General features: G+C 45.4%; 1 protein-coding gene across 2 annotated transcripts; it reads right to left on the bottom strand.

The window, feature by feature from the left end:
• Nucleotides 1-2570: 2570 nt before the first annotated feature.
• pop4 (POP4 homolog, ribonuclease P/MRP subunit) lies at nucleotides 2571-17844 on the bottom strand. Of its 2 annotated transcripts, XM_084309286.1 has the most exons (7): nucleotides 17721-17844; nucleotides 17375-17430; nucleotides 13593-13831; nucleotides 10800-10877; nucleotides 8145-8206; nucleotides 7219-7320; nucleotides 2571-5938 (listed from the first exon to the last, which is right to left on the bottom strand). In XM_084309286.1, exons 1-7 carry the CDS (start codon nucleotides 17731-17733, stop codon nucleotides 5802-5804), a joined length of 687 nt encoding a protein of 228 aa, XP_084165412.1. In that variant the 5' UTR covers nucleotides 17734-17844; the 3' UTR covers nucleotides 2571-5801. The 2 variants fall into 2 exon arrangements, with proteins under 2 accessions (XP_084165412.1, XP_084165413.1); XM_084309287.1 differs by lacking the exon at nucleotides 10800-10877.
• Between the last annotated feature and the right edge of the window lie 2421 nt (nucleotides 17845-20265).

The following is a 20265-nucleotide window of genomic DNA, read 5'->3' as shown; positions in this document are numbered from 1 at the left end:
AATTTGTGGAATTGATCTCGTTTGGTTTGCACTGCCGGGAACTCCTGGCGCGCAGTTAGGTGGAACCAAACAAGATGGTGACAGACAGACGCCACGTGGCTCTCTGTGCAGGAAGCGGGGAACAGGAAGCGGGGAACATGAAGAGGGGAACATGAAGAGGGGAACAGGAAGAGGGGAACAGGAAGAGGGGAACATGAAGAGGGGAACATGAAGAGGGGAACAGGAAGAGGGGAACATGAAGAGGGGAACAGGAAGCGGGGAACAGGAAGCGGGGAACATGAAGAGGGGAACATGAAGAGGGGAACATGAAGAGGGGAACATGAAGAGGGGAACATGAAGAGGGGAACAGGAAGCGGGGAACACGCAGCTCGGAGGGCCCCAAGGGCCTCTGCCTCAGCAGGGCCAAAAGGTACTTACTACTTACAGCAGCTTTGGTGAGAGCAGTGAATTATTGTTTAGAGCTTCCATATCCCGTCTGTCCTCCCAGCTCCATGGACAGGTGACAGTGGTTGGTCACTTTCCTCCCCCAATTTAGTCATTATGCCAACTCCCTTCCCGGTCCTTACGCGCATTGCCCATCACATGCTGCCCTACTGTCGGTCTGGGGAGGGTGTAGACTACCACATGCTGCCCTACTGTCAGTCTGGGGAGGGTGTAGACTACCACATGCTGCCTTACTGTCAGTCTGGGGAGGGTGTAGACTACCACATGCTGCCTTACTGTCAGTCTGGGGAGGGTGTAGACTACCACATGCTGCCCTACTGTCAGTCTGGGGAGGGTGTAGACTACCACATGCTGCCCTACTGTCAGTCTGGGGAGGGTGTAGACTACCACATGCTGCCCTACTGTCGGTCTGGGGAGGGTGTAGACTACCACATGCTGCCCTACAGTCAGTCTGGGGAGGGTGTAGACTACCACATGCTGCCCTACTGTCAGTCTGGGGAGGGTGTAGACTACCACATGCTGCCCTACTGTCGGTCTAGGGAGGGTGTAGACTACCACATGCTGCCCTACTGTCAGTCTGGGGAGGGTGTAGACTACCACATGCTGCCCTACTGTCAGTCTGGGGAGGGTGTAGACTACCACATGCTGCCCTACTGTCGGTCTGGGGAGGGTGTAGACTACCACATGCTGCCCTACTGTCAGTCTGGGGAGGGTGTAGACTATCTCATGCTACCATACTGAGAGAAAACGGTGCTTTTTCAATGTATGTGATGTATAGATTGGGGGGAGGTGACCACAGCTAAAACGGTGATTGAAATGTGCATGGAAGACGGTGATATTGACGGTGGTGGAACCAGTGGTTTCACAGGCACAGGCCGCGTCAGCGAGGGTTTTGTTATGAATTCCTTGGAAGAACATCTGAGATTAGAGTGTACCGTCTCCCAGAGCAGGAGGGAGAGAGGTTCATCTTAATGAAAGTTTAATGGTGTTAAAGGTTATTTAGCAGTTGTCATGACAACACGTCGCATGACAACCAGAAGGCGGGGCCGTCGTTGCGACGACGAACATCTATGAGTCGAACGGTGTTTCCGGGTGTAAGGCAGACTAGAATCTGACTCAGACTAGAATCTGACCGAGAGCGAGTAGGACTGAGATCACACAGAGGACTCTCTCTCCTCTTATCACGAGAGAGGGGGGGGGGGGGGGGGGGGGAGGAAGAATGCCACGACATCATTAGCTTCGGCTAACACGAGGAGGGTTCAGGCTAACGACTAGGCCTGAACACTATTGGACTGAATCACAAAAGGACGATAGACGAACACACCGAAAGATCATTAGAATAGACTCTTCAAGGACGATACAATTTGATAACATCTGATAACATCTGATTATGAGGTTCTGTTTATAGCAATAAAACAACGCTTTTTCTCATAAGGTATCTCACGGTGTCGAAGTGTCGAATTCTTACGGAAGTGGAGAATTAGGATGGTTTATGGATTGCACTAACGGGGGGAGATAAGGATCTTATCTACCAGTATCGGAGACGTCAGGACCATTAAAAGTACACAACGCAGAGGAATTGGATGGAGAGCCAAACAGACGAAGACGTGATACTGGCCAGTTTGATCAGAATCTTACAGTTGGTGCCGATGACAGCCGGATTTGCAAGAGATTAAAACAACGGGAACAGTTGGTTGTTGATGACAGCCGGATTTGCAAGAGATAAGAACAACGGATAAAGACTTTTTCAATAATGGGGCGACAGTGGACAACAGTCATCAATGTGTGGGAGAATCATGATCGAAGCAAGGCCGGCCAGCCCTGGGAGAGAGCGTCGAGTCGAGCGGTCATGAGGCGAACCAGCGCTGTAGGGGAAACAGCGCTCCGATCAAAAATGTGAGTTCACTGTGCACACGGTTGTTTTGATCTTTTAAGCCAAATAAAAACGAACAGATAGTGCATCCGTAAATAAGTAGCGACAGAGAAGCCAGCTGTAATAATATGAACAGAGAGCCATGGTGTTTTGAAAATCGAGGGTGTTATCAACAGGATAGAATGAAAAACAAACGGGGCAGGCTGCACGGTTTCTGGTGTTGGGAGTGTAAATGCAGGAGGAGAAAGGGGGGGGGGGGGGGGGGGTGCTGAACCAGACTGAAATCTGTTATGGCGGGATTGTTATGACAAGACTGTCGCCTGAGACGGCCCACCTTAAACTGGTCGTTGTGGTCTCAAGACGGCCGGAATTTGTCGTAGCGGGAGGAAAGTCGATCGGGTGTTTACCTTAAACTGTGTATTATGTCCGATAAGCAAGAGTTTAGTCCGGGAGAAGCGTCCCCTGATAGGAAAGAGAGGAAAACAGCTGTGTTTTTAGGCCTTGGAAGGAGGGGCAGCGTTCGTTTTGTTTGTGAGAGAGTAGCCATTATGAGCGAGTCAAGATGGCCGCAAAAGGGACCACGAGGAGATAACAGATAAAGAACCAGGAAGTGACACATCCACTAAAACACCATGGAGGAGGAGTAGGTCGCCACCTAGTGGCGGAGGGGGGGGTAGTGCTGGGGAGTTTTCATTACCCATAGGGGAATATTTAGATATAGGCCTGTACTACCATCTAGTGGCGGAGTGGGGGAGTGATTCAATAGTGAATCTAATGAGCACAGAGAGTGGATTATTATTATAATAATAATATTAGATAGAGTTTAATTATACAATGGATTAAATAAGAATTGCACAGAAAGATGGTGCAGTTATTTGAATGGGTTAATTATTGAATAAAGAGGGAGTTTGAATTCCAGTGGGGCCTTCTCACACCTAATAAATAGGCAGAGTCTTGAGGGGACACGTCACCAGAAAGAACTGGCGCGCGCTGGGGGTCACCCGTGGGACAAACGTAGAGCGCCGAGTGGGTATCGTTTAGCTGCTGGTGTCACGCCGGAAGACAACAAAACAGGGAACAGCCCTGTAGGATTAGATATGGGTGTTGAGAAGGTGGTAGACTAATAGCAAAACAAGGGAAGTCGAATGGACAGACGACTGCCGGTGTTGTGTTTCTGCTTTCAAGGGGGGAATGACACCGACAGCGATGGAAATGACCAGGAGACAGACTGGAGGAGGAGGAAGCCGCAGGGGCCAGGCACCGCAGCCTGGTACACAGATCATCCGCGACGAGAGGGAGGAGACGGCGGCGGTGGAGGAGCAGATGTGGAGAGGACAGCCAGAGACACTGAGCAGTAGCAGACCAGGGGAGACATTTTTGCCTAGGGGACCGCGCCCTGGAGGGGGGGACCAGCTCAGGAAAGGAGCCGTCACTGAAAGGGGCCCTTGCCCTAGAAGATGGGACCGGCCCAAGATGGGAGGTGTACTGTAAGAGGGAAGGGAGCGCTCTGATTTGGACGTGGGGTACCGAAGGGTTTAGGGTGTGTCGTCTGAAAAGTTGCAATCTGTGTTTTTCTCTGTCTCTCTCTCTCTCTCTCTCCTCCATGACCGTGGTTTATCCTTTCTGGTTTGGGTGTGATGCGGGTAATGGAAAACAAAAGCAAAACAGCAGACGGCGGGGCCCTAATTGTTATGAGTCTATTTTTGGTGTATAATTAATTGAAAAACCAAGTAGTCTGTTGATTCTGAAAGTTGATTGAGAATCAAAGGGGGGAATGAGAGAAAACGGTGCTTTTTCAATGTATGTGATGTATAGATTGGGGGGAGGTGACCACAGCTAAAACGGTGATTGAAATGTGCATGGAAGACGGTGATATTGACGGTGGTGGAACCAGTGGTTTCACAGGCACAGGTCGCGTCAGCGAGGGTTTTGTTATGAATTCCTTGGAAGAACATCTGAGATTAGAGTGTACTGTCTCCCAGAGCAGGAGGGAGAGAGGTTCATCTTAATGAAAGTTTAATGGTGTTAAAGGTTATTTAGCAGTTGTCATGACAACACGTCGCATGACAACCAGAAGGCGGGCCGTCGTTGCGACGACGAACATCTATGAGTCGAACGGTGTTTCCGGGTGTAAGGCAGACTAGAATCTGACTCAGACTAGAATCTGACCGAGAGCGAGTAGGACTGAGATCACACAGAGGACTCTCTCTCCTCTTATCACGAGAGAGGGGGGGGGGGGGGGGGGGAGGAAGAATGCCACGACATCATTAGCTTCGGCTAACACGAGGAGGGTTCAGGCTAACGACTAGGCCTGAACACTATTGGACTGAATCACAAAAGGACGATAGACGAACACACCGAAAGATCATTAGAATAGACTCTTCAAGGACGATACAATTTGATAACATCTGATAACATCTGATTATGAGGTTCTGTTTATAGCAATAAAACAACGCTTTTTCTCATAAGGTATCTCACGGTGTCGAAGTGTCGAATTCTTACGGAAGTGGAGAATTAGGATGGTTTATGGATTGCACTAACGGGGGGAGATAAGGATCTTATCTACCAGTATCGGAGACGTCAGGACCATTAAAAGTACACAACGCAGAGGAATTGGATGGAGAGCCAAACAGACGAAGACGTGATACTGGCCAGTTTGATCAGAATCTTACACTACTATTGGTCTGTTGGAGGGTGTAGACTACCGCATGCTGCCCTACTGTCAGTCTGGGGAGGGTGTAGACTACCACATGCTGCCCTACTGTCAGTCTGGGGAGGGTGTAGACTACCACATGCTGCCCTACCGTCGGCCTGGTGAGGGTGTAGAACTACCACATGCCTCCTCCGATACATGTGGAGTCGCCAGCCGCTTCTTTTCACCTGACAGCGAGGACTCTCACTGGGGGAACGTAACGCGTGCGGAGGTTCACGCCATCTCCCCCAGATCCCCTCCCTGCTGAACAGGCGCCCCGACCCGCTGAAACACAATGTACTCGTCACGTCTCTCGCGTTGTTCGTCGTTGTGCGTTATGTCCCGTCAGGACCGCTGTGACACAGAGCGATGAAACAAGAAACAGAGTCCTCGAGAAGGATTTGGGGTTTTGGCTGGCATGCAAGATGGAGCAGTAATTCACCGCATTCTGTCCCTGTTGTCTTTCTATTACCGGTTGCTTCGTGGCAAGATGCCACCTGGTGAGGAATGGTGGCAAGATGCCACCTGGTGAGGAACTGTGGATATTCCTAAAGTAAAACCACAATAAATAATACATCAATATGGAAAAAGCTGCATAGCCGGCTCAGTCTTGTTCTAATAAAGATACCTGAAGGAAGAGAACAAGTGGCTTCATTTAAAATGGATGGACCGTGAAGGTTAATATATCCATTTCCGGATGCTGCATCACAAGTGGAATTACAAAAGCTGGCAGCATCCTGGCTGGGGCTCCACGGGGTGAGTAAGGCTGCCTTGTCCCGTCATATTAAAGAGCTACAAGTCGATGGTTCCTTTGACCTTGAACCTCTTGACTGAACGCTCACTGGAGCGCTGCTCAAACTTGCTTCCGTAGATGTAGGACACGAAGCCGTTGAGTTCCACTGCAAACACACTGTTCCTCTTTGGGATCACTGTGAGAGAGAGGGGGGGGGAGAGAGAGAGAGAGAGAGAGAGAGTTAGGACGCATTTGTATTGAAATGCATTTAGTTCTAGTGAAGCTTAGCACAAGGTTAAGGCAGCCCTCATGTAGACAGGTCTACCAGGGAACAAACAAATCTGTAGGCTTTCAAATATAAAGTAAAAGCTGGACTTTAGCACACAGGATGGGACGATTATTGATTTGTTAGAATTGTTTTTAAGTAAATGTATCCAGGACTCGGAGTAAAACCGTTACCATTTACTGAGTGGACTATCCTGGTGAAATAAAGTTGATTGATTGATTGATTGATTATATTGATGAACGAGGAAGACCTCTCACTCTCTTTCTACAGAGAAGCTTCTGGTTCTTAAATTACATACAGAAGTAGTTCAATAAACATAAGTCAACCACTTCCTGAAATGCATTATGTTGTTTTCACAAGGCAGAGGTTTTAATGCTGCAGCGGTCTGACTTTTTTGTGTGCTTGCTTTGCATTGAAAATATTTAAACATGAAAGAAAATTGTTAAAAAAAAAAAAAAAAAAAAAATCACTGCTCGTCACTGGTTGGTTCACTTTTTGTCAACCAGCCAATGACTAAACCGATGGGTCGGGACCTAATGAATGGTAGCTTATAGCCTAATGTGCCCACATCCTCGTTGCATCTAGCCCTGGTTTTCAATGAGAAAAGCGTCTCTCTAAGGACACTAGAAGAACATGGATCTAGTGAGGAGGGTTAGGGAGGACACTAGAAGAACATGGATCTAGTGAGGAGGGTTAGGGTTAGGGAGGACACTAGAAGAACATGGATCTAGTGAGGAGGGTTAGGGTTAGGGAGGACACTAGAAGAACATGGATCTAGTGAGGAGGGTTAGGGAGGACACTAGAAGAACATGGATCTAGTGAGGAGGGTTAGGGTTAGGGAGGACACTAGAAGAACATGGATCTAGTGAGGAGGGTTAGGGAGGACACTAGAAGAACATGGATCTAGTGAGGAGGGTTAGGGTTAGGGAGGACACTAGAAGAACATGGATCTAGTGAGGAGGGTTAGGGTTAGGGAGGACACTAGAAGAACATGGATCTAGTGAGGAGGGTTAGGGTTAGGGAGGACACTAGAAGAACATGGATCTAGTGAGGAGGGTTAGGGAGGACACTAGAAGAACATGGATCTAGTGAGGAGGGTTAGGGTTAGGGAGGACACTAGAAGAACACGCAGGGAATCCTTCCCCCACAATGTGACACGTGTCGAGCCGCGCTCCTCTCAGCAGACCCACCTTTCAGCCGGTCCTCCTTAGTGATGATTTTAAACACGTGTTTGAATTCCTGAACCAAGATCCCAGTGGTGCCGACGTACGATGGACACTTGGACCGGGCCACTGTGGACATTCAAAAATAAAATAATAATAAAAGTATTAATGAAACACAAGTAACCAACACCCACCCAAAGCTGGGGGTATTCAGTGATACGTTTATGGAGTTATCATTTAAACCACGGTTTGCAATTGATCGATGTAACGAAAACACCCCATTATACAAAATTAAGAACCAGTGTTCTTAACTTCTTGCATCGGGGCCCTCTATCGCCACGCAGGTTATGACATGGTGCGTGTTGCCAATTCAGCCAATATCTACTTTTCCAATCTACTAAATGTCCAATGTTTCCCCAAATAATAATAATAACAACAATAACACACTTGGTTCTTGTATACTAAAACTGTTCTTATTAAATACATTATATGTAATACAAATGTATTATTATTGTGAACAAAAACACATTGTGTTTAGAAGGAGGTTTGTAGTAGTAGTAGTAGTTTATTCAGTCATCACACAATACAATATACACAATCATTTAACAATCTTTGATTCAGGCAGTGACTGAAAAGGTACAGACTGACACTGAACAAAATTAAGACTCCAAAACAGTATTCTAAAAGAAAATAACAAAAAAAGTATTCACATTTGTAATGTGTTGAGTGAACAGAGGAGCTACCTGTGATAACGGCACCATGTGTTGAGTGAACAGAGGAGCTACCTGTGATAACGGCACCATGTGTTGAGTGAACAGAGGAGCTACCTGTGATAACGGCACCATGTGTTGAGTGAACAGAGGAGCTACCTGTGATAACGGCACCATGTGTTGAGTGAACAGAGGAGCTACCTGTGATAACGGCACCATGTGTTGAGTGAACAGAGGAGCTACCTGTGATAACGGCACCATGGAAGTCAGCCTTCAGGAGCTTCTGTTGAATCAACTGTGGGTTGCTGCGGAACAGAGACAGCTTTACGTTAAAGAAGTTTCTCTTTCACACACTCCAGCCAACAAACAGGAACCGTAGGCCCACCGCCCAGTGTGTCCAGGACAGGACAGCACATGTTTCACCATAATGTGAGCAGTGCCATGGAAGGCTTACGCACGGAACCCACCCGGCGCGGGCGTAAGCACGTTTACATTGGAACAGCTGTAAAATGCCTAGTCTATATGCAAAGTATTGTAACTCAGTTACTCATTTTTTCCCTACTCTGTATTGTATATTGTATATATGTATATTGAACACTTTTGTTTACACTTGTTTACGTACTTTGTCTTTCTTTTTATACTTATCCATTTTATTTTTATAATAATAATAATAATAATAATAATAATAGATTGGATTTATATAGCGCTCTTCATGACACCCCAGTGACCCCAGAGCGCTTACAGAGTCCATTATTCGTTCATACACAGTCATCCCGGTGGTGGTAAGCTACAATTGCAGCCAGAGCTGCCCTGAGGCAGACTCACGGAAGCGTGGCGAATAATCATCGCCTACGGCCCCTCCGACCACCACCAACATTCATTCACATGCATACACATTCATACGAGGCAAGTAGGTTAAGTGTCATGCCCAAGAGGACACAACGGCAGTGGGATGGACATGGGTTTGAGCGGGATTCGAACCACCAACACTTCGATCATTGGACGACCCGCTCTACCCCTGAGCCACGCCGCCCCACGCTAGCCGCCGTGGGCTAGTTATCTAGCACATTATCTAGCACACTCTCAGGAACAGAACAGAAAAAAGCATTTCATATAAAAGTATTCTGTATTTTTGTATGACAACTAATAAAGAAACTTGAAACTTGAAGTCAGTCCCAGTTTGAAGATTACTTTTAAGATTTCCAGTTCTATTGTCCATTTTGCATGTATAACCAGTTATTATATAATGTGTATTGGGAAAGATAGACACATTAGCTGGTTGAACAACATCTATATGTGTGGTAATAATACAGATATTGAGTGTATTTCTGTGAAAATGTGAGTGGCGCGCGGCGAGTCCGAATCCAACCAAAGCGATTTTATTCGCTTCACGCGCGCGGCCGGTGGGAACAGCGACGCCTGTTAACATGGGAGCGAAAGTGAAACTCTGATCGCCCGCCGGCCTCACGCCCGCGCCTGGTGGGTTTCGTGCGTTACCCTCCACTCACTCCCACAGCATGGACGAATACAAAAAGCATTACATAAATACAAAGGGTGCTCTCGTTGCTATAGAAGTAATAAATATTTCCCCCCAACGAATGAAGGACGTACGGCCTGTACAGGTACATTTAAGTCGTCTCTTGTGGCCTTTTCAGGATGACTGTCACAAGTGCTGTCCTGCAAGTGTGTGGTTTTAATTGAGATCGATGTGCCGTTAGCCTACACAAGTTGTGTCCAATAGAAAGCAACTAGCTTCTAAGTGAAGTTGGATTACTGCTATGCTGTGAAGAATAAAACAACCGTCACATCAGAGGACGCACTTGTGATTGGAGATATTAATATAAGTCAATTTGAAGATAATATAACTGTAATTGACAAAAGTCTGTGACTGAAATATCAATATGTTGCTTATCACATGTGTTTTGTAATATTTACATGCACTATAATTTGCAAACACGTTTTAATATGTACATTTGTTCATTAGGATACCTATTTCTAAGTTGCAGTACACAGTACAGACAGTAGGAGGCAGTGGTTGCCTAAAGGTTAGAAGAACCTGTGATCGGAAGGTTGCCAATTCAATACCCTGACCAGCAGGACATCTGGGCAGTGATGGTGCCCCTCCCTCAACAACTACCACTGAAGTGCCCTTGAGCAAGGCAATGCACCTCCAACTAATCCAGAGGAGCGTCTCAGTGGCCAACAGTTGAAGACTGTGGTTGGAAGGCCTGCAGGCTAGTTCCCTGGTGTGTGTCTGTCTGTCAGTCTGTGTGTGTGTGTCTCTCTGTGTGTGTATCTGTCTGTCTTTCTGTCTCTGTGTGTCCGTCTGTGTGTGTGTGTCTCTGTGTGTGTGTGTCCGTGTGTGTGTGTGTGTGTGTAACCCTCCGTCCCCACACAAGTACTCCCGAAGGCTGTTACTGAAAGTAACAATGTGTTCTTAGTAAACCTGCCTGGTTAAATAATGTTCAGGTATTTCTATGGATTTTTACTAGGGATGTCCGATATTATCGGCCGATATTGGCATTAAAATGTGATATCGGAAATTATCGGTATCTGTTAAAAAAAAATTATAATCTTTACATTTATTTAACCTTTATTTACCCAGGCAAGCAAGTAAGAATAAATTCTGATTTTATTTATTGTCAAAAGTATGCACAATGTTGTGTTAATTCCACGACAAGAGATATGTAATGTTAATTACCTGAAATTATTCCGTTTTGGGGGGGGGGGGGGGGGGGGGGGGGGGACCCTGCATATAACGGTATCGGTTGATATCGGTATCGGAAATTAAGAGTTGGACAATATCGGTATATCGGATATCGGTAAAAAAGCCAATATCGAACATCCATAATTTTTACACAATATAATATCATGTGGTCGTCGGTATGTGACCCTTACGTGTCTGGTCTCAGTCCGTGACACAGGTCTACGATGTACTGCTTCCACAGGTGATTGAGAGGCAGGAAGAGCTCATACCTGAAACAAGGTGACAACATACAGTACAGTTAGTGGACGACGACGGATAAGGGTATTAATAAAAAAAACACCACGACTTTCATTAAGTCAACGTAAGATCAACGTAAAACGTTCCACAGTGGGACAGACATAACCGGTTACTATGACAACAGGTCCTCGCATACAGTGCAAGGGGACAGCAGCACAAATGGACCGATTATATCAATCAACGGAGGAACAAACTTCCCACCAGTCAGGACAGCAGCCGAAACACCACCAATCTAAAAGCACACTTCTTCAAATCTATATCAAGTACTGTCTTCTACCATCATCATACACACTTACACTAAAAGAAAATCTTCCTTGCCTACATTACTACCTACTATACTTACATTATATATGTCTCTATACTCTGCACTCCAACACCGCAGCAGCGCCCAAGTTTCAACACTGTTTGATGAACATCGTCGTTGCTCAGCTGAAAGAGTCGTACCCTTCCTGATGACGTGTCGTACAGAACTTGTAAGTCGCTTCGGATAAAAGCTAAATGACAAATGTTAATACGTTATGTAAATCAGTCTGTCCACACGTTGAGTATTGCATGCAGCGGTGCGTGACGCGGTCTGGTTGTGGCCGTGGAGAGGGGGATGAGTGGTCAGTCTGTAACAGCAAGTACAGCATAGAGGGACATAGACGAAAAACTGCACGTTGCATAGGTATGTACTAGGGCTGACCCCTATTAATCGACTAATCGGTCGAAAGGAGCCGTAGTCGACTGGCCAACCTCTTAGTCGAATATAATAATAAAAAAAAAAAAAGTATTCATATTTTTTTTATCATTCTTTCCAAAAGAAAAGAGGCCTAGACGCATGGCTAACGCTAATGGCACGCATACCAGAGGCTAACTGCCTACGAAAACAGGCACAGAGGCACTGAAATAGGATTTCACCGTCTAATGAACACACTAGACTAGACAAATATCAACATGTATCCATCAGTGGACCAATTGCATGCTTTTGCAGAGGACAAGAAGCCTTCAGTCGACTCCTTCAGACATTAAGCTTCACCCCCCACAGCCCAAATGGAATGATACACAAATAAAAAAATTTAAAATAAAAAAAAGTTTAAAAATATTATACTTTTTTTTTTAGTTGACCAATAGTCGACTAACGGCAAATTTTGGCCAATCCTAGTCGACCATCCAAATCCTTAGTCGGGGACAGCCCTAGTATGTACATAGGATCCAGTGCCTTTAAGCGATTTATTAACACGTCTATTTTACCATGTCTATTCTAGTTATCTTTTTATTATTATTGTTATTATTATTATTATTATTATTATTATTATTATTATTATTATTATTATTACTGTTACTATTGTTATCGAAGCGGGCATGGCCAACCGCGTTTCACTGTATGCGCCCTGGTATGTATGTGATGAATAAAAAGTCTTGAATCTTGTTACTGCATTATACCAGAGTTCAACTGAATAAAATGAGTAGCATAACCTCCAGCTCCCCTCCTAACCTCTGCTGTGCTCACAGGGCTGCAGGCCGTTAGAGTCCAGCTCCCCTCCTAACCTCTGCTGTGCTCACAGGGCTGCAGGCCGTTAGAGTCCAGCTCCCCTCCTAACCTCTGCTGTGCTCACAGGGCTGCAGGCCGTTAAGAGTCCAGCTCCCCTCCTAACCTCTGCTGTGCTCACAGGGCTGCAGGCCGTTAGAGTCCAGCTCCCCTCCTAACCTCTGCTGTGCTCACAGGGCTGCAGGCCGTTAAGAGTCCAGCTCCCCTCCTAACCTCTGCTGTGCTCACAGGGCTGCAGGCCGTTAGAGTCCAGCTCCCCTCCTCCTAACCTCTGCTGTGCTCACAGGGCTGCAGGCCGTTAGAGTCCAGCTCCCCTCCTCCTAACCTCTGCTGTGCTCACAGGGCTGCAGGCCGTTAGAGTCCAGCTCCCCTCCTCCTAACCTCTGCTGTGCTCACAGGGCTGCAGGCCGTTAGAGTCCAGCTCCCCTCCTCCTAACCTCTGCTGTGCTCACAGGGCTGCAGGCCGTTAGAGTCCAGCTCCCCTCCTCCTAACCTCTGCTGTGCTCACAGGGCTGCAGGCCGTTAGAGTCCAGCTCCCCTCTAGCCCCTTACGTGACTGCCAGCGAGCCTGGGTCTCTACCGCAGTCACTCTCACCTACACTGCGACCATTTGCAACTTATGGTACAGAGCGTGATCACATGGAGCGCGCTGGGTCAAAAATATATCATATATGAATTTCAAAGATACCCAGCGTACAATATGGGTTTAACACAGCTTTACAGTGGGGTCTGGAAGCTCGGAGTTGCTAATAAACAGTTTAAAATATTGTTACTCGACGAGTGGTACTTACATAACGTACTTTGCCAAGATGGCGTCTTCTTCTTCTGCCGCTATTAGGCTGCCTGGTGCGCATGCACTGTGACACCAACGGCGGAAATGGACATTCGGTTTGTGAGTACAACTCGTCGAGTAACAATATTTTAAACTGTTTATTAGCAACTCCGAGCTTCCAGACCCCACTGTAAAGCTGTGTTAAACCCATATTGTACGCTCGGTATCTTTGAAATTCATATATGATATATTTTTGACCCAGCGCGCTCCATGTGATCACGCTTGGTACCTGAAGTTGCAAATGGTCGCAGTGTAGGTGAGAGTGACTGCGGTAGAGACCCAGGCTCGCTGGCAGTCACGTAAGGGGCTAGCTCCCCTCCTAACCTCTGGTGCTCGGGCTTGATCTGAAAGATCTTCATCTGCCTCCTCTGGCCAGCGTTAAGTCCGATGGCTTTCTTGCTCCGCCTCTTCTCCTTCTTCTTCTTCTTCCGGGCGTACTCCAGGAGCACGGCCTTGCGGTCCAGCTCCTCCCCCAGCTTGTCCGCCCCCAGGGGGCGCCGCTGGTCGCTCCTCCTGAAGGCCCTGCTGACGACCGCCGCCGCCGCCTTCCCTTTCGTCCGAGACTGGAAGAAGAAAAGACACTAGTGCCGTCAATAGATTTAAAAGAAATTAACTAATTGATCTCACAATTTTCTGTAATTAATCTAGATTAAAAATCGCATTTTTCTACTTAAGACCGAAGCTTGTAACAGATATTTACTTGAGTAAAATCGTGGAATTAATGTAAAATCAACACAAAGAAAGTATATTTAGATTCAAAGACTATTTTAACAGCTTTCTTTGAATACAGTGTCTCTCCTGTGAAATACAAATGTTCAACAAAACCATCAACATTGACTCAGCTTTAAAGACCTCTTTCTTATATCCGCGGCGCTAACAGAAATAAAAACAACCCAGGCCTATATGTTAAAGTGCAGATGGGCTTAGAGGACGATAATGTCTTGTATGAACTACCAGTAATATAAATCATATTAACAACAAAAATGTGTTCCATCTTCATGTCAGATGGTTTTCAAAAAGGTGCACGAGTCAATGCAAAAAAATAACAAGCAACGATACTGCTGAAAGTTCAGAACGTTGAACATTTTTCACTCCATAGATGAATCTAGATAAAAAAAATGTACTGCTTTAAATTATTTAAATTAATCTCCAAAGTTAAAGCATTAACTTTGACAGCCATAAAAGACACCCTTGTTAAAGGGATACGCCAACATTTTGGGAAATTAGCTTACGTCTTCTCCAGAGAGAGACAAGACGATAGATACCAGTTTCTCTGTGCGTTCAGTAGAAAGCTATCTGGCTACACGTTAGCCTAGCTTAGCACAATGAATGGAAGCGGACATGACCGGTTAGCCTTCGGGAGAGGTGTTAGTTGGACAATGCCTAGGCTAACCGGCCATGTCCACTTCCATTCATTGTGCTAAGCTAGGCTAACGTGCAGCCAGATAGCTTTCTACTGAACGCACAGAGAAAACTGGTATCTATCTAGAAGACGATAAGCTAATTTCCCCAAATGTTGGCGTGTTCTTTTAAGATTCATAACATACTGTAGCTCAGCTGATGTATGTAGTGTTGTCTGATGAGGGGACAATAAAGTCGAAGTCTAAATGCCAATACTTTACTTGAGGGGATAACAAGAGTATTCCAATGTACAGTGTACAGTGTGTGTGTGTCCCCCACCTCCAATGTACAGCCCCCACCCACCCACCCAACCCCACCCCCCCAAATGTACAGTTTCTACGTCAAATGTATATACACTCTTTTTCTAGACACTTTTTGTATCACAAACAGTACTGTATTTGCAAATCTGATATGTCATAAATGTATAGATGTAGCAGTACTGTCTAATACTATCTGTATGTCATGTATGTCATATATGTTATGATGAATTGAAAATGGGGGACCCTGATGTAAACAAGACGAAAGTCTTTCTCTGGTCTGCATCCCCTTAACAATTGTATGTATTGAGCTGTACTGTACTGTACCCATTCTGCAATCTGTTAATAAACTTTTCAATCAATCAATCAAAGACAGTGAAAACTATAATTGAACATGGTATCAACACTGCAAGGGTTAAGGGGCGATTTCCACTTGGGTCTCCCATGCTACAAATCTATCATCTACTACTGTATGTAAGGGCCCTTTAATAGAGTTTTGTCTTATTTGTCACATATACGGTACATGTACATTACAGTGAAATGCTTGGTTCTGTATGAGCCGGGAGACCCCCTGAGATTTAGCCCCCCGTGACTGTGATGCACCGAGTGAATCCACGGTCCCTTTCCCTCCGTTGGAAAATCCCATAATTAACTCTGAAGAACTGGTCCTCCGCCAAACGCTCGTTGTACAAGTATCGCAGATAAATGTCAAAGGTACTCAAACTGTTCAACACTGGTCAAAGCGGCTTTAGCTGCCTGACGCGCCGGCTTCACCCGCACAGCGTGATCACAGCGCAGGCGCACCAGGCACCCAATGCCGGAAATAAAGCTGTGTTGACCAGTTTATAAAAATTAGTTAAAATGTTTATTAGCAACGCCGAGCTTTCAAACCATTGCGTTTCTCTGTCCGAAACCCTCGTGCAACTGTGAGTACCTTTGACATTTATCTGCGAAGGCGGCTGGGTGGCGCAGCGGACATTGCGCTCATCACCAACGCAACAGTCACCGGGTTCGACTCCGGCTGTCGGCGTTGCCTCCGGCTTGGGCCGGCCGTCATACTGACTCAATTGGCAGAGTCAGCGGGTGGGAAGTCGATGGGTGGTAATCTGGACGTTGTGGACAGCGACTCCTACAGGTCGGTTGGGGGACGCCTGCACAGCAAGGACAGGAAATGGCGGGGGTAGTGTAGTGTGAGCCTCCCGCACGTTACCTCACCAATGAGAGTCCGCGTTGGCAGGCGAAAAGATGTGACAGGCTGCCTCCTCGTGTGCCGGAGGGGACACGTGATGCAAGGCTTCTATCCTACCTACAACCGGCCAGTGGGGGGCATATGCGAGCAACGACCAAGACAGGGGAGGGGAGAATTGGCACAATGGAATTGGGATGAGAGAAAAATTGAAAAAGAGGAGAAAAATAAATAAACAATTTCTCTGCGATACTTATTTCCCTCTCTCTCCGGGGGCGACAGTGGCTCGGGAGGCAGAGCGGTCAGCTGGTAGTCGGAAGGTTCCCCGTTCGATTCCCGCTCCTCCCGGGCAGCGTGTCGATGTGTCCTTGAGCAAAGACACTTAACCCCTAATTGCTCCTGATGAGCAGGTTGGCACCTTGCATGGTTGCCTCCGCCGTCGGTATGAATGTGTGAGCGAACGGGTAAAAATTAAGCAAAAATATCAATAAATTTAAAAGGTAGCTATAAACAAGCACTTATGGACACATAAGAGAGGAGCTTGAGCAGTAATGTGACAGCCTAGTATTTTTTCTTATTTGGATATATAAAAAAAAACTGTACTTTTATTTTATTTTTTATTATTAGTTATATTATTTTTATTTTTATTAAATTATAATGTCAAATATTGTAAGGAAGGGGCAGGGCTTGATACGTTGTTTTACTTCCCCCTGTTCCTTCTCGAACACTTATTGTATGGAAATAGTCTTTGGCTATTTACCTTTTTGTTTTTTAAACTTGTTTTATGTTTCTATGTTCGAGACAAATCAAAATCAAATCAAAATCAAACGGGTAAAATGTGAGTAACAGAAATTGTAAAGCACTTTGGATAAAAGCTGTTATATAAATGCACCATTATTTACTTGTACAACGAGCGTTTGGCGGAGGACCAGTTCTTCAGAGTAAATTATGGGATTTTCCAACGGAGGAGCAATAAGGGACCGTGGATTCACTCGGTGCATCACAGTCACGAAAGGGGCTGCCTGAGATATTGTGCTTCATACAGTAAAATGTAAAAAGAATAAAAGGCCAAACAAACACTATACAAAATATACAAACTAAAGTACAACCTAAAGTACAAAATGAAGTACGAAATGCAGACAATAAAGTACTTGTGAAAAGATGTGGTAGGGATGTAGTGCAGATCTTTTAGTAATAAATATATATATATATATATATATATGTTGTGTAGAGTCTACTAAATAGCACAGGGGTCTGCCCACCTCAAGTCCAAGAATGGTCCCCAGACCAGGTGGAATGCTGGCCATAACCAGGTCCACTGTGAAGAGGATAATAACAAAACATAATATATAGTTAGGCTCAATTAATTGGCGCTGTGCTGTCTTTTGCTACAGCTTCGTGAATGAATGAATGAATGAATGAAAACTTTATTTAACAGATTGCAGAATGGGTACAATACAGTACGGCTCAATACATAAAATTGTTAAGGGGATGCAGACCAGAGAAAGACTTTCGTCTTGTTTACATCAGGGTCCCCCATTTTCAATTCATCATAATTGAAATAGAGGTTTGTGCATTAATAAAGAGATCGTTGAAAGTCAAACTCACCGTTCGTGGCCATGTCCTCGATGGCTTACAAAAGAGATATTGATTATTATTACGTAGTTAATAATAATATCAATAGCAACGACCAAACTTTGTGAAACTACGTGCAGCTACTTCATGCTACGCGTGACGTCGCGATCTTCGTGGATTCCGGTCCGGATGGGAAGACTAGGTAGCGTGTAGCGCGCTGCTGCCTCCCCCGGTCAGGCGCTGAACTGCTCCACTTTGGACACAACAGTCACTTTTCCAATCAAACACAACTCCCCGCATATTAACCCTTTCACTGCCACACTACAGAAGGTTAACCCGTTCACTACCACACTACAGAAGGTTAAAGGGATGCAGACCAGAGAAATACTTTGTTTACATCAGGGTCCCCCATTTTCAATTGATCTTAAAACCCGTTTGGTAGTGCGGCAGTGAAAGGGTTAATGACCCAGTGAGACTCCCTGGGTGTGAAAAGATTGATTGATTGAAAACTTTATTAACAGATTGCAGAATGGGTACAGTACAGTACAGCTCAATACATACAATTGTTAAGGGGATGCAGACCAGAGAAAGACTTTCGTCTTGTTTACATCAGGGTCCCCCATTTTCAATTCATCGTAACATATATGACATACATGACATACAGATAGACAGTACTGCTACATCTATACATTTATGACATACCAGATTTGCAAATACAGTACTGTTTGTGATACAGAACGAGTCCAGAAGAAAAAGTATATACATTTGACGTAGAAACTGTACATCGGAGGAGGTTGGGTGGGGGGGGGGGACTGTACATTGGAGGTGGTTGGGTTGGTGGGGGGGAGGTTGGGTAGGAGTGTGGGGGGGGGGGGGGGGGGGGTTGGGTAGGAGGGGTGGGTGGGGGACACAGTACAACTGTACTAACAAAACTGTATATTGGAATATTGACAAGACCATACTTGGTCATTTACTGTACATTGGGGGGGGGGGGGGGGGGGGGGGGAGGACATTTACAGGGGCCAGTTTCGAATTGCAGTCTCCCGTAGGTGTTTTTTGAGAGTGTTTTTGAAAGTGGGTAGTGATTCACATTCCTTTACAGCTTTACAGCTTTGGGTAGGGCGTTCCACATTGATGTGGCATAATTGCGAAACGGGTTTAGTCCCTTGTTTGAGCCGAATCTGGGTTTAACATGATTTGTGGAGCTCCCTCTGGTGTTGTGATCATGGTATTCACTGACCTTTGGGAAGTATTTTGACATGTACATGGGTACCTTGGTCGTGTAGTGTATCTTGTAGACCAGGCCCATTGCAAGTTGCTGTACTCTGTCGTCTACTCTAAGCCATCCTAGGTTGTCAAAGTGGGCAGGGGTGAGGTGGGTTCTAGGAGTAAGGTCAAGCAGTAGTCTGACCAGTTTGTTTTGAGATGTTTGTAATTTAGTTTTTAGCGCCTTTGAGGTGCTTTGGTACCATGAGGTGCAAGCATAGTCGTAGTACCCTTGAATGAGTGCTCCTGCCAGAGTCTTCAGGGTATTCTTGTTTACCAGTGAGGAGATCCGGTGCAAGAATCAAGTTAGTTGGTTGACTTTTTTTTATTACATTGGATGCCATTTTGTCACAGGAAAGATTTGCCTCTAGGATGGAACCCAGGTAGTTAATATCTTCTTTCCTTGTGACAATATTGTCACCCACTGTAACTGAGAAGCCGTCGGTCTTGCTGAGTTTGTTATTTGAACCGAAGAGAATGGACTCTGTTTTGCCCATGTGTAATGATAGTTTGTTATCAGCGAGCCATATGCAGATTTTGCCTAGTTCTGAGCTGAGGGTTTTTTTCAACCTGTAACTTGTTCTTGTCAGAGACCAGCAGGGCTGAGTCGTCCGCAAACAGGAACAAGTTGCAGTCACAAGCTGACGACATGTCATTTGCATAAATTAGGAATGACTCTAGTTGGGCCGAGAAGAAAGTGCCGGTGGACTTGGTGGTCGCTCCGTGTTGAGAGGAGACCCAGGCGTATAAAATAAAGTATACAACTGCCAGATTCATCCAACCTTATTTCTATACAATAAACACACATTAATCGAAGATTTATTGAAAAAACCATCCGCCAGAAAAAGTAGTTCCCACAACTACAAAAAAGACAAGTTGCCTCCATGTGGAAGCAGCTTGAAGTGCATCCAACCAAACTAACACATCCAACTGTGTATTATTGGAATGATTGAGAGAAGTTGCCTCATGTGGAAGCAGCTTGAAGTGCATCCAACCAACTAACACATCCAACTGTGTATTATTGGAATGATTGATTGAAAATTTAATTACCAGATGCAGAATGGGTACAATACAGTACGGCTCAATACACACAATTGTTAAGGGAATGCAGACCTACTTTCCATAGAACTTCATTCTTAGATGCTATATATATAATTAGGTAAAACAAATTAAAACGTTTTCTTCGCCCTATTTTTTTATTTATTTCTTTTAGCCTAAACTTAACCAGTTGGAAACCAGGGGTACAGTAATAAAATTAGCAATCAACCAATCAATCAATTCAATAGACCATGCTCACTTAAAACAGCGCTGC

The sequence above is a fragment of the Notolepis coatsorum genome (assembly GCF_963971535.1).
Source record: "Notolepis coatsorum genome assembly, chromosome: 2".
NCBI classification, from domain to species: domain Eukaryota; kingdom Metazoa; phylum Chordata; class Actinopteri; order Aulopiformes; family Paralepididae; genus Notolepis; species Notolepis coatsorum.
Note: the sequence above shows the minus strand (reverse complement) of the source record. Positions and strands in the feature narration are given on the sequence as shown.